This window comes from Cyanistes caeruleus, chromosome 2, assembly GCF_971803275.1.
Source record: "Cyanistes caeruleus chromosome 2, bCyaCae1.hap1.1, whole genome shotgun sequence".
Taxonomy (NCBI): domain Eukaryota; kingdom Metazoa; phylum Chordata; class Aves; order Passeriformes; family Paridae; genus Cyanistes; species Cyanistes caeruleus.
The window spans coordinates 96,352,053-96,367,331 of NC_141702.1; the positions used below are offsets into that span (position 1 = coordinate 96,352,053).

The 15,279-nt window shown below is 37.0% G+C and overlaps 1 protein-coding gene across 7 annotated transcripts in view; it reads right to left on the reverse strand.

Moving 5' to 3' along the window:
• The window catches only part of EML4 (EMAP like 4), a 145,810-nt gene that overhangs the window by 9,232 nt on the left and 121,299 nt on the right, over positions 1 to 15,279 (reverse strand). For all 7 annotated transcript variants that reach the window (XM_086878464.1, XM_086878461.1, XM_023922773.2 and 4 more), the window contains 9 exons: positions 15,132 to 15,227; positions 12,803 to 12,937; positions 12,444 to 12,579; positions 10,531 to 10,682; positions 8,944 to 9,069; positions 8,693 to 8,824; positions 8,005 to 8,072; positions 3,996 to 4,084; positions 2,765 to 2,862 (listed from right to left, as the gene is read on the reverse strand). In XM_086878464.1, coding sequence (XP_086734590.1) covers positions 2,765 to 2,862; positions 3,996 to 4,084; positions 8,005 to 8,072; positions 8,693 to 8,824; positions 8,944 to 9,069; positions 10,531 to 10,682; positions 12,444 to 12,579; positions 12,803 to 12,937; positions 15,132 to 15,227 — 1,032 coding nt within the window. The remainder of the gene's footprint in view (positions 1 to 2,764; positions 2,863 to 3,995; positions 4,085 to 8,004; positions 8,073 to 8,692; positions 8,825 to 8,943; positions 9,070 to 10,530; positions 10,683 to 12,443; positions 12,580 to 12,802; positions 12,938 to 15,131; positions 15,228 to 15,279) is intronic.

Consider the following 15,279-nt stretch of genomic DNA (forward strand, 5'->3'; position numbering starts at 1 on the left):
CCCATCTCCCTATACCCAGGTCCTCTGTGAGACACTGCAAAAACATTTAGGAGAAAAGCTGGCCTTTATGATTTCTTATGCAGCAACCTCTGCCTCAAGCAGAGGAACTGTGTATTGACATAACTGCTTTGCAGTCATGGGTGACACATATGATACTGACATGCAAACCTGGTATTAAAAAAAAAAACAAACCTGCACAATTGGCTAGGTTTTTTTTCCTACCTCCCCTTATTTTCCTACTCTTCCAATTTGCAATTGAATTCCAATGCAGAAAAAAAACTGGTCAGTCATTTACTAAATCCTGCCAGACATTTGGCAGCTGTTAAAATTCCTGGGGGTGGTGGGGAGAGGGAACAAAGCAATTGGTCAGGGGGCTCCAGGCTGCAAAATCCCTTCAGGCAAGTGATCACTAAATGATGAAATGGAGCACAACATTGTTATCATATTTGCAATAGGAGGATCCATTTTCTATTAAAATCTTTCTTTGGTAGCTGCCCACCAATAAGGCAACATTTTACTCTCTTATTTTCTGTACCTTTATATATAATGAATGATTCATGTTTTCACCAGCTAAGAAAACTATCTGACTAAATGGAAACTCTTCCTCCATTGGCAGTGTTTATCTGTTTCAGACTTCAGTGGTGCAAGGTTCAAAATGCCCACAGCCTCTAGGACAGGCACACTAAATCACTTCAGGTTAAGTCCAGTACACCAAATACTTCGGAGTGGCAGTCTGTGTGGCTTTCACCCCACAGCCCTGTGAGTAAATGCCCAGTGAGTAAATGCCCAGCACTTACTTCTCTTTTGCTAAGGTGTCCCTCATGTAAGGCAAACAGGGATGCTGACATGCTGAAGTTCAGCCCCAGCCCACACCTTCACACTGCTGACTGCATAGCTGGAGCCCTCAAAAAACAGCTGCACTAGTCAAAATGCTCATCTGACGTTCTGATCACAGCTAACACCATCCCTCTCTGTGGAAACAGGCCCACAGGTCACAGCCTTGCCTCTCTTGCAGCAACAGAATGCCTGGCTGTGACTGAGAGGGGATTTAAACCTAACAGCAGGCATACAGCTCTTATGCACCAGCTAACGCTAGTTCAGTAGATAAAATCCTTCTGAAAGAATTCAAATAATGTATTCAAGCTGGAAGAAACAACCACAAGTTGACTACCAGGAGGACTGAGTCATACTACTTGGAGGTCACCCGTGAGGCTACTGAATGACAGAATGCCAGAAGGATGCAGTGCCAGGAGAGTGCTCCGGGTCCCGAGCATGCCTGGGTGTCTCCCTGCTTAGCATCAAGCTGGTTTGAACCCGCCAGGGTGCTGGCAGGGAGCACAGGGGAGGCGCAGGGCATGTGAAATTGGATCTGCAGCCTCGCAGTGAGCACTGGGCAGCTCCACATCGCTGCCTTCTGCCGGCTGGGAGGGTCAGGGAGCTCAGCCCCGACAGAAACCATGCTGCTGATTTTGTATTCTACATGCAGTCACTCACACTGGAAGTTAAAGGGTAACAGAAACCTGCTCTGAAGCCTTGACACTTCTGCCTGGGTATAGCAATGCTCAATTCTCCCACACCAATTTTTACAAACGCTTTTCCTGCCAAGACAGCAGGATAGAGGGACATCCAGATGTTGGTTTAAATTGCAATATGCTCTCTCCACATACATAATACATGGAAATAAATGATCTCATACATCCTCAAAGAGCTCACAGAAACCTTGAAATACATAGCAAACCAAATATTATGCATGTTGGGATTAGCCACCTCTGAGTGATTTTATATTCTATGGTTTAAAAAATGTTGAGGTGAGATGCTGTACTGAGGTGCAGACATCCACTGCAGTCCCCAGGAGCCCCACTGGGGCCCTGGTCTGAGCTCCCTGTGGGCTCTGGCCCTTCCCCACCGTGTGAGCTCAGGCAGTGATGGGGCAAAACCAGTGCTGCTGCCTGCCCTGGCAGCCCTGTGCGCCCCACAACAGCTGCACACAGGCTGCTATGACCCCAGTGCTCTAGTGTGTGGCACATTTCAAAGGTGAACCTATATTCCCATGACACAATTTGAAAATTTCATCAAGTTTCACTTGCTCTTAATGAAAATATTTTCACTAACCTTAAAAGATAGCTGAACTTAAGGCCAGGATGTTCAATAACTAAACACTTACAAAAAATAGTCTGTCTTAGTACTGGGACAACCTCATCTAATGTAACAATAATAATAAACTGCACTACCCATGCTACATTTAAATCTATTTACCCTGGGCCTCATCCCTCAGGTTCAAATTTTGTAGTAACAATTACAACCGAAAACAACAAAAAGTTTGCAGCCTCCAGGACTACACGTCCTAATGGAATTACACCACCCTAATTTTATGTTGGTTCAAGAAGCACTTTACCAAAAGGAGGAGAATATCCTCAAAAAAATGAAAAATTTTCATTGAACAAATTTCAGCATATTCAACAAGCCATTTCTCCATCTTACTGCTAATTTCCCATTTCAAAGAAAGAAGGCAATTGTCTGATAAATTAGTCATATCTGATGCAGAAGTGATCACTGCACACTAAGAGATGTAGAGTAGACATCAGAGACTGAAGTTTAAAATCAATCAAATTCCGAAAAAACCCTATAAAACACATATCCAAATGGGAAAAACATCAACCTGGAGAGAGTTTCACTGCTTAACATCTAAATGTATGTGTAACATCAAAATGTATGTACAAGATGTAACAATCATGCAAATGATTATACATGTTCCAAAACTTACAGTGCATTTTCCATATCTGCTATACTTTCTTCCATTTTCTGTTACTACGTAGAGGTAAATAAAGTTGTCGTGGGATCCAACTGCAAGTAAGGTGCCATCTACAACACAGAATATTTAATATAAATTAAGAGAATGTTTGTCTTGTGATTTTTAATTATTTCAGATTTATTGCTAAGACCATAGTCTCAGTTAAACTACTCCCTATGAATTGTACTGAAGGATTCATAATAGTTTACATTATGTTGCTTTTCAGCTATATCTGTTTACTTTGTGGGTATGTTTTTTGGACAAGTTCTTTCACTTCTGCCCTTTTTTAGAGTAACTGTTCAATGGACAGGATATAAACCCTCAGACTGCACCAGATTTCTGAAAGCTGTTGTCAGCAGGCAGACTTGAGTTTTATGCATCATAAAAATGCAGAAGAGTATTTAGTCTACGGATAGCTTAACTTTGGAGGTGTGGACTGCAAATAAATCAACACTAAACATAAAAAGATGTTGAATTTTCAAACATTATAAGCATTTTTCTATTCTACCTTATCTCCTTTTAAAAAATGACAAGAGCTGCCACAAATAACAATCATCACCTCTAAGTGTCAATGAATATCAGTGATTTAAAATAAATTGCTGTGCTTGGCACATGCTTTGCTCGCTGACATGGCATGTGAGCCAAAAGCAAACAAGAAAAATATTTACAAGGGTGTTCTTCCATCCTGTTTTAACAGAGGAGTCAGCCTCTGATGATTTCTCATGTCATGTCTGAAGAGGAGACTCAGCACTGGTTTGGGCTCCATGTAATCCCAAAGCAAATACTTCACAAACAGTTCCAGACAGACATGAGCTTAGTTTTATGGGTTTACATTAATGAACTTGTAAAATAACTAGGAAGGATATTAAAGTATCACTGAAATATTAAGGTTTTTACAGACTTTTCTGTTAACTTGTCAACTATTTGAGAACTTTTTTGGGAGGAACAAAGCTAGCATTTATTATAATAGCAGAGTTCAACATGAAGAAAAGGCTGAGAAAGGTGATGATGATTGCAGTTACAAAATTCCAGGATTTAGTACACACAAACAAATCCATAAGCAAATCCTCAGTTACACACTAAGCATTTGAAACAATTTTTTCAAAGCTGTGCCTTTTCTAATGTCTAGGGAGTAGTTTAACACCATTTAACAGAACATCCATCTGGTTTATCAGAATTATTCTGACTGTATAAGTCTGCCTACCTACTGAGTAGCGCATCACTGAAAGCTGTTCGTTGCCATCAGTGTGTATTGAAACCAGATCCCTCGTTTCTGCATCCAAAACAAACCACCTAGAGAGAGGAGAATTCCAGTAAGTATCGCTTCTACTAAACAAAAAACCAAGTAAAAGAGCCATAAACACTGCCTGCCTGCATCATCTTATGTTAGCCCCTCAAGGGCAGCATAGAGAACATGTCTTTTTAATGGAACACTTTTCTGGTTCACAAAGCAATATGAGTTTCTGTGAACAATATATAAAAGATTCTAAATACCATTCAATTTTTTCCCTTTCCCTGAACACTGTAATAATCACCAAAATGTCTACTGGACAATAAACATGCTACCATGACCAGATAATATGACTGCATCTTATCATCATTAAGCCTTAAGGCTACAGCTGAATTTCATTCTACTTCCCTATTTTGAAGATAAGTTTTGATATAAAAACTGATCTTTCAATTTTTATAAAGCAAAGTTAGAAAAAAAAATTGAAGCAGTAGATGTAAGTGGAAAACATTTCCATACTCATTGTAAGCACAAATTATATTCTAGTTTGGTACTTTTCTCTCTTTTCACTTCTTTTCATTTCTATGAATAATTTTATTAAAGTAAGAAGGAATAACTAACCACTCATTAGAATCTGACGTTTCATAAACTAGCATCTTATATTTCTTGCTTTGATGATTTATAACAAAGGTAATTAATTGCATGTTTTATTCTTTAACAGTAACTTTTAACCTGCAGTTTACTGTTTATGAGGCACATGTAAGATGCTTACAAAAACTAACTTGCACATAGACCAAAATGGCCACTGACAGCAAGATGTGCAAGATCAGTGGAACCTGAGCATTTTGCAACAGGTCTGACGTCCACCCAACTCCTAAATACCCTGAACATTAGCAAGACAAGAGACAATGACAATTTAATAAAAATATGTATTCATACCAACAGATCATGAAAACAGAAGGTGTCAATATCGCTGAATACATTGGAGCTGTACTCAGAATTAAATTTCTTTGCTCCTAACTTGTGCTCTCACCAGGCAGACTTCTATCCCAAATGGCAAATGGCAAGTTCAAACACTGTGGAAATGAGCAAGGGAATTGCACCCTCTGTCTCACAGTGAACTCAGTGGAACATTGTTAAACCTGGGTCCATTTATTCCACAGCAAAGCTGTAAAATGAATTCCAGGAACAACATCACACATTGCTTTCTATGGGTGGGGATGAGATTCCAGCTTGTGCTCACCCAGTGTCCAACAGCAAAGCATCTGGAAAGCAGCCTGGTCCCAAAGGCTTAAAACCAGCTTGTGGTTAGAGAACCACATGAAAGAAATTAAACAAAATACACATAGAAAAAAAACCCAACTCCACATGGCATGGACTGCTGGACAACCTGTGTGCCAGACAGACAGATCCAGTGGAAGGCAGGAAATGTGTAGCTCTATTGCCTGTTTTATTTCCTTGTGGCTCTACCTTACCCTAAGGTAACCCTTACCTAACCTTGTCCTTCAGCCCTCGGTTTTCTTATCAACACTAGCACTTTTCTTAGAATCTTGTTGGTTTTTTTTCCACAGTCCCTCTGAATACTGGTATGCTTAGTACTCAAGATATTCTACTTCCCTGCAAATAGTACCACTGGAAGCATGACAAAAGGATCTGAAAAGGACCTTGAAAAAGCTTTTTTTAGTTTTACAGCTGTGCCTTTTCACCAAGCAGCAGAATCTACAAATAGAATTAGTAGTCCCAAAGAACTGGTGATCAGGTCCACAGCAAGTATTTAAGGAAGTGGTAACAAAACCTGCGGTAGATGCTTTGCAAACAGCCCAAATGGGGAAATTATACTGAAATATTTATCATGGGAAGTGATACATGAAACACGCACCAAAAGCATGATGCTTGGCCTGATAAAAGACACACCGCTGTAAAACAACAGACAGCAATGGGACAAAAGGTAGAAAAGTCAGTTTTCTTTTGATGCCATAGCTTTAACCACCAAACCCAACTTCCTTAGTACTCTATTCCTTGCCCGTCTTACCTCTGTGCTGAAAGCTCAGCAGCACTAGAATGGTAACAGACGCACGCAAGGTTTGGGTTTGCAGAGTTCTAAACAGATTAGACCCATTTAATATTTGCTTTAAGATTTTTAGGCTGTGAATCAATTTATTAAAAGATTTGAGATTATTTTTTCCTACGTTAATCTAGATATATCATGCAGCCCTCATTCCTTGGGAAATAACTACCTTGGACCAGATTTTCTGGCACAGAAAGCACTGCATGATGCTGCTGGGTAGGCAGTAATTTTAAAACTGTTTTGTTTATCTTGACTCAACTCCATTTATTTCTCATCCACTTATACACTTACCAGGTCTCATTTCAACTCAGTTTCATTTGTATATCTCAAACCCCTCATTGAACCATACAATTTCAGAACACACTAAAATATAATGGTGAAAATATAACTGTTTAAAAACCCTTTTTACTGAGGGTAAAAAAAAAAAAACAAAAAACTCCAAGGCCATCATCATAAACTTCTTGAGTGAAATACAAACTTGTTGCCTCAAGTAAATTAAAAATAAGAATTTAAACTGAATGTGCCAAAGTTAAAACATAACACTAAATGCTCCAGGAGAGGGAAAAAAAAAAGTCAGCCAAAAGCAAGCAACAGATTGAATGCTTTGGCCATGCGATGTGCTGCAACTGTACTTTAATATAAGTTCAAAAACATCTAAAAATTCTGAAGAAACATAGCCCGACCTTCTTCCCCTTTTTCCTGTTTCAAGTACTCTTAGGCCTGTACAATGCCTAATGCCCATTTCTGCTCTGTTCAATGAAGATAGAAATATAAGTTCAATTTAATGTTTAAAATTGTAAGATGGAAAGGTTCAACATGGTAATCAAATACACAAGAGCTCAGCAAGGCTTTACTAGAAGGTAAACTTGGTTTTGCAGCTGTATATAACACCTGATGAATTTAGTGTAGACTGCATCTTCATCTTAGAGAAAACTCCTTAAAAATATTTTAACATTTCATTTTTCCAGGAAATTTTGCGTGTGTTGCACGTGCTCAGCAGTTTCTAAAAACCAAACTTCAAATGTTTTTTAGGCATGAGGTTAGGCATAAAAAAATTTCTAGCTAGCAAATTAAACAGACAAAAAAATTTCCCAATTTTCTTAAATGCACCAGACATTATTTTATAATCAAATTATCGACCATGAGGTATAACTGAAAAGCAGAGCAAAAATGCTATTAGATTTAATATGTGTTCCTCTCACCTTTCTAATGCTATGAACAACCTAACCTTAGTTGGTATACTGGTGCTCCCCTCTTGGAACATGATACCAAGCCAGAGTTTGACTATGAAATAAAGTAACTTTTTTCCCCCATTGTAAGAAGCTCAAGTTAAAAATAATTCAGTTTGTGCTTTGACAGCTTGCAAAGGCACGATGGCTTCAGGAAGACCAAGAACAATTCAGTACCACTTCTGTGCAGCATTGTGCCATGCTGAACCCTGTCTTACACAAAAATCAAAATACCAATCTGCTCACTTGTCTCTCCACCTCAGTTTAAAAGGCTGCAAGTGTGTTTGATTTGGGAAAGACAAATATCTTTACTGTACCCGTCTTAAAAAGAAATGGACCATGAACGTTACATTGAAATATATGATACTTGGAAAAGACAATAATGAGTGCTCATGGAAACTCCTGAGGAAAAAAAAAGCTTAAAAAAACAAAAACAAAACAAATCCCAAGATCTGGGCTTTCATTTAAAGAATTGTTAAAAAGTCAAACCAGCCTAACAGCAATCAGACAATTCTCCTTTCTTTGTCTAACAAATATAAGATGCTCCACCCTCTTCTGCCATGGTTTTTAGGCTCCATAACCTCAAGCAAAAAGAATAATAAGCAAATGACTCCAATTATAAGGTGCACTGTATTAAAGTGTCTCCTTTACACTTTCTGTCATCACAGCTCAGCTGGGAGGCGTTTACCTGCCCGAGTGTGTTCCTATGGCGACCACAGCTCCGCTGGGATGGAAATCCGCACAGTGCCCGGGTTCCTGCAGGAGAGGCACAGACACGTTACTGCCCCAGCCACGCCCTGAGGGCCAAACAGCTCTCCTTATACTAAAACTATCCTAAAAGTCTCAGCTGAGCTGACACAGGAAAAACCAATCACTTAGCAGCACGCTAATCCTCAGACAGCTCTTCTCACAGGGTAGCAGTGACATGCACTGTGAGAACACCTTGTGAGTAAAAGACCTACATTCCTGTGAAAAAAATAACTTTTCTTGGACATTAGCAAAGAACTAGCCAAACTATTAATTGAATGACAGTAAGCAAAGGACATCTAAAGCCAAATCTTCACAACTGTATGATGACCTCTTCAGATTGTTTGAAGAACAGGGAAAAAAAATCACTTGTAACACAAACAACGGACTAAGATTTATTCAAGTTGGCTTGTCAAAATGACATCAAGCAATGGTAACCAGATTACATCTTACCAATGCCTGATGAGCCTTGTTAAATGTTTGTTAAATTTATCAAAGCTTCAAGATTGCTGTTTTAAAAGCCTAACTTTAGGATTTTTGTTTGCAATCAGGTGGGACAAGAATGTTCCAGAAATTGAATGCTTTTTCCCATTTTCTAGCTTTATATTTAAATTAAAGGGTTGACATACATCTAGCAGCCTGGTCCATTCCAGTGTGTGGTCCACAGAGTTCCACATACAAACTTGCCTATCTTGGGCACATGTTAAAAATAAGTCTTTGAAAGGATGAGATGCCAGTCCCCAGAGCTCATCTGTATGTCCCTAGAAAGAAACCACATGTAATTTAACAACTAAAAAAATTAAGATTCTCAAAATAACACACCAGCAGAGAAAATCTTTACATCTTTGGGTTATAGTTTAAAAAAACAAGTTATGCTCACCTGTACCTCCACTACAAAACCATCATTAAACGTTCCCCTCAAAACAAAGTTTCGTGAAGTACCCACTAAAAATTGATCAGCTTTTCCTTCTGCTACTGCTCTGATTGTTCCATACTGGTCAGGAACCTGCAAAAAGAAACGTCTGTCAAATCACATCAGGCATCTTGATAGGTGCCTCATTTTGGAGGCCACAAATAGAGCACAGAGACAGAATCAGAACTGGAGTTCTCCCCATAAAAAGGAACAATCCAATTATTATAGCCTTGATCAGGGCTTGACCTGAAACCTTTCTCATCTATTTGTTCAGCACAGGCATACAAGATCTTATTCCAAGCCAATCACTCATTTTAATAACTTCAGTAGAAAGAAAATTACAAATTAAATTACACTGCTTTTAAGCGTAAAATTCACTAAACAAATGCACTCCACAGCCTTACAACTCATCTTACAAGGAAAGGAATAATACACTGTTACTATTTACTTTCCAAAACACGCTTTGAAAACCAAGAAAAATCTTGTAGCACACAGTAAATGCTTCCTGATTTTCTTAATGTTTCCTGATTAGCCCAAAGTAAATGTTCATATGCCCTACGTTAGCAATGATTCTGAATTTTAATTACTTTGTTTATTGCAGGCTTGAATTCTAATATACTGCTTTATTTTACAGTGCGCAATTGTTTGGGTTTTAAATTATTTTATTTGAGAAAGCATACCAATATTAAATGATAACATATGATAGAAAAACCAATCTGGTAACATAAAAATTAGCTTTAACATGACATTACTAACAAAAGGAAAATGGAGACACTGGTATGAATAGAGTGTTTTATTTGAGCCTAAGAATTGTATATGATAGTGGCTACCTTCTCTGCCATGTTTTCTAAATGTCAGTACTAGATTCAAGGCAGTAAAAAATTCTAGACTGAACTTACATAAGTGTTAAGTGGAATAAACCAATGTTTAAAGAACTGTTTAGGAAGAACATATTATTTCAAGTTAAGGAACAAGCCCAAATTTTTAAAATCCAAAATACCTTTTCCAGTTCATCCCCAGTGACCTACCACTGCCATACTGCAAATCACAAAGAACAGACATAGTCACTGAACACTCAGTTTAGGATAAATTTAAAAGAAGTTCCTCATCATAGCTTATTAATCATTAATTATTACAGAATTCCAAATTGTATTCCACCACTTATGTCAAACCCTCTACTAAAACCCTGAAATGCTGGTGACATTGTCTTTCTCCAGAGAGGCAAATTTATAAAAACACAGGCAGTACTAAAGAATAGCCTTAAACATTCTCTCAAACAGGATGAATTAAAAAACCCAAACAACTAAGGAAAGGTTTTGAAGAAAGAAAACCCTTAAATTTTCTGTTCAATTTAAACACAGGAGAACTGAAGCCTCATATAGGCTCATTTATAGGCTAAAATTTAAACACTTTTGTAATAAAACATTGTAATCCAATTAAAAAACAGCAACTAGAAGGTATTCTTTCAGCCTAACCTCCCCTACTGGGGAAGGCCCTGTCTTGCTAGCCAATACCTTGTTGAAGGCAATTTCCTTGCCTCTCTTGATTTCTTACCTCAATTTCCCTTTCAGGATTCAAATCATGATCCCACAGGATGATCTTTCGGTCTTTCCCACCTCCAGTTAGCAGCATTCCATTCCTCATTTGACAGAGTGTGAACACACTGCCATCATGAGCTTTGATTTGTCTGCTTATCTGATATACTCCTATATGCACAAAAAAGAAAATAAGAAAGATCACTAGTCATTTTTTCACCTTGGGTTTATGAGAAGCTTTGCCTTTAGGCAGAAGGATAAAGGAAGTGTATAATAATTACATTTGGACTGACAGGTTTTTAGTATTGCAAACACAAGGTGGTAGTGTTTTCTTACAGGATAAAAAGATAAAACAAAGGGCCTGTCTTTCTGAAGAAAAATTTTTTTGCAACTGATTGTCCTACAAAATGTGAAGGCAAAATCAACAATTGGTAAAATGCTTTCTTTTCTCTGCTTTCCAAAGGAAAACAGTTTTTCCAGATGCAAGAGAAACTGTCTTTTAGAATAAAAAAAATATTTAGCAAGTCATTATTAGAAAAGAAATAAAGATACTTTATTAAAAGAAACTGAAAGTCTTGTTGTCTATAGTTTTTTGGGGATAAAAGGCCAATTATTTATAGTGAAATTTCCAGGATGCATGAACCTAATATCTAATGCTGGATGCTGCCACACATAAAAATAGTACAACCAGCATTTGGCATCTATTGAGACAGCAGTCTAGCCAAAGGAAAATACTTGGAAGAATGAAGGAGATGAGAATATTAAACAACAAGGGTAGCAAAAGAAGGCTTTTGCATTGTCATTGGGTCTTCATATCAAAAGAACTGATGTTGGAAACTAATTAAAAAAACCCAAACAAAACAAGATTCTGGTGCTGCATATTTTTAAATAGCAATCAGAAAAAGTGAAACATCACCCAGCTACGAGCTTGACTCTGCCTATGGCTCAAATCAGTTTAAATCAGTGTGCCCTCACACTGTGAAAGAGAGTGTGAGATCAAGTCCTGTGACCGATCTAATGTGATAAGCCAACTAAGCCAATGTAAATAAATATTCTATTCGATAATTCTTAGGGTTATACTGAAAAAAGGTTAATTTTGCACAAGAAATTAAAAATTAAACATCACATAATATGTTGAATTATTTTTCCATTGCAGTTAACTTGAAAGATGAGAAAAAGATTTACCTAAAAAATCAGACTTACTGTTAAAAATGTACTTTTTACATGAATGTTTTCCTGGCATACCAATTTAAACCAGAGTGTTTGAAATAGCTGCCAAGTAAAATGAATTATCATTGAATTTATGAGGGCTCAACTGTGCCAGGTCTGCATATGTTGGGTAACAAATCATTTTCCTTTCTTTTTTACAAAGGCTTTGCTCTAAAGAGTTAGTTCAATTTCAAATTTCAAATTTATTTTTTTTAAAAGTATATCAAGACTTGAGGGTTTGCTAAACCAGAAATTGTTATTCACGCAACTGCTACAACTAAATGTTGTAAATTGTACTTCACATACAAGTCCTATTAATATCAGCTCCACCACTTAATGGTATCCCTCTGAGACTAAGCATGATGCAATATAAGGCTTAAGAGACAAAGGCAGCTTGAAGAATCCCCAAACTGATCCCACAGCCTTTTTCAAATCACCAGATCAAAGGAAAGCTGATTATCCACATTTTTTAAAAATGCAAAACATTTAGATAAAGTAATTTTCATTCATTTCACACGCAGACCTGTTAATTATACAGAAATTCCAGACTGCTCTCAAGTCAGCAAAGTCATAGGACTTGCAGGATTTTTGTAGCACCTGTTACTGATAGGAAGTGAATGCTCTGAGTCAGGCCTGTTTCTCTATTCCTTGCCTAATGCCATCCTTTACATTTGTTTTCTACAGATTATGTAAAATCTGTGATTAACTCCCAACATATCCTACCTTTAGCTCCTTTTCCTGGAGTAGCTTCTACAGTAGTTTTGCCCCATATAAGTATTATCCCACCTGAGTCTCCAGTGAGCACATCACCATTTCCCAAGAAAGCCAAACACTGAACAAACTTGGGTTTCTCATATTTCTGAAACAAAATAAGCAAGAGAAAGGGATAATTTCTTGTACTTGTTACATAAATAGAATAATACATCCACACTCTTACACTCTGCATATACATAAGCAGAATTTAACCTTTTTTTTGTATGATTACCTCTCTGATCAGACAGTACATGGTAACAACGAAGCAAATGTACAGAAAACGTGATTTCCATTGATTTAAAACTGTCCTGGTATCAACATATTATTACCCCAAATATCCCTTGCTTCCTTGATAATGAATTGCCGCTCCAGGTCCAGAAAAATATATGGGATTTGCCACATGTTATTATGGTATTTGCATCAGTGGGATGGAATTCTACAGCAAGAACGACTTCATTTGTAGTCTGAAATAATAACAGAAATAATATTATTTCATATATATTCAGATAGGACATTAACGACCAGAAACACATGTAAACCCCAAGTTTTAGAACAGAGATATATAAGAAATACTTTCAAGCTATCTTATTTAAGTGTTCTGTGATAAGTCAGCTGTCTGAATGATTGCATATATAATTCTATATATATTGATTTTTCACATACATAAGAGATCATTATTAAACTTCAGTACAGAAGTTAGGGTTTTACATTCCCTTTTTAAACACAAAGGCTTCTGATCTCTTGAATAGCTTCTGCCAAGCAAAGTGAATAATGTATAAAAGACACTTTTTTGGATTGAAAACCCTGCTCAGTTTTTGTACAGATTGGTTTGCTATTCTAGATAACAAAGCTATGACAGAGGCAAGACAACAAAAATATTGTAGGATTATATCCATCATTCTCTTTCTGAAATTCTGTAAAAAAATTTTGGGGTTCTACGTTTTCCATTCCTCCTCACAATGAAGAAAAAGAGAAGCCTGCATAACTCAAAATTCTGAAACTTAGGGTCTCACCTTTGTATTTTTACTGGCTGCATGTACTTTTACTGAATTACCAACATCTTAAAAGTCTTTCATCCTTTACCAATAGATTTTAAAAACATAACAAACTGACTGGTCATTTACTTAACTTCTAATGTATATTCTACCAAACTGTCTTTGAAGACAAATCTCCTGCAGGCAGTGACTACAAAACAAGTAAATGTATTTACTTGTACAGGATTTCAAAACAGGCTGCCCAGAGAGGCTGTGGAGTCTCCTTCTCTGGAGATACTGAAAACCTGCCTGGGCATGATCCTGTACGACCTGTTCTAGTAAACCTGCTTTGGCTTGGGGGTTGGACAGATTATCTCCACAGGTGCCTTCCAACCCCAGCTGTTCTGTGACTTATACATAAGAGTACTGTTAAATCACATCTTTGGGAGAAACTTCTCCTACTTCACCACTTTTGGATTACTTTAAAAAAACCAATCTCCTTTAATTTCCTTTTTGTTTTGTTTTTGTTCATGGCCATATATATTGAATTATGTTTCTCACACAGTTTTCACATGAGCAAAACTGCTACGTCAAAAAATTAAATTGGAATTTAAGGACTGAAAACCTTAATGGAGCTCAGCTAAGAAACAACTTTTGTTTTGCATCCCAGCTCAAGGGATGCAACTCTGCTCTCACTGTCTCCTGTGGAAGGTGCTTAAGACACTGTAAGACCAAAAGTCCTAGACGTGAATAAGTTCTGAAGGGCAAACTGTCCCTGCCAAATAATTTTTAGCCAATTCTGAAACACCAAGGAACTCCCCTGAGTGCAAAAACAAGTCAAAACATAATGTCTGTGAACGGGAAACACAAGGCATATGCCAAATAGTTTCACATAAAATATCAAAAAGGAAATAAAAATGCTGTCATAGAATTAAATTAAAACTTGTAGAATACAGTTAGCATTAGTCAAGATAACCTAGAAAAAAAGGGTCAAACCAACCTGATTTTGTTCTCTGAAATGGCAAATTTGTAATGATATAGACATATGTGCTTGTGATTGATGATTTATAAAAACATAAAAATACTCAGTTCCACATGCAGGTAAATATTTGCTTGCTTGATATTGGATAACACGAAGGATTGGGTGTTCCCAGTGAAAACAGCTTTACAAGAGCACTGAGTGCAACACCTCTGAACACATTTCATTGGTCTGAAATTTGGGAAAGTTCAAGAAGAAACAGAAAAGCTGACAAGGCTGCAATCCACGGAAGTACTTAGGACTTCAAATGAGAAGAGACACATACTGCGAATAAGAAACTGGAATTTGATTCAGAAAAAAATACAATAAGTCTAAAGTATTTTATTTTTTTAAACAACTACAGATTGAATCATCAGTTTAGTTTCTTAAAGTTCACAGGATTTATTTTTTTTAAATTAAGAAACCACTAAACAATAGCTTTATTTACATTGGCTTTTAAGGATGAGTAAAATGTAATTACAAACTCTTCAGTATTCAAACCTCTTGCAATAAACAAGTTAAGAATACAATGCTGTGGAACCCTTAAACAAGCCAGCAGTATAAAACAGTTGCAGTTTTCAAGTATGATCAAAAGTGTGTCTCCAAAACGTGTAATTATGGGAATAAAACCATTTGTATTTCAGAATACTCATGTGTAAAAATTACCTTTATCTCTGCTATTTTTGATTTCCTCTGCCAATCCCACACTGTAAGCATATGCTCGTTAGAGTCATCAATTACACACAAATGAGTACCAGAATCCTAAAGGAAAAAGAAAAAAAAAAAAGTACTGACAAAGTATTATCATACCCAA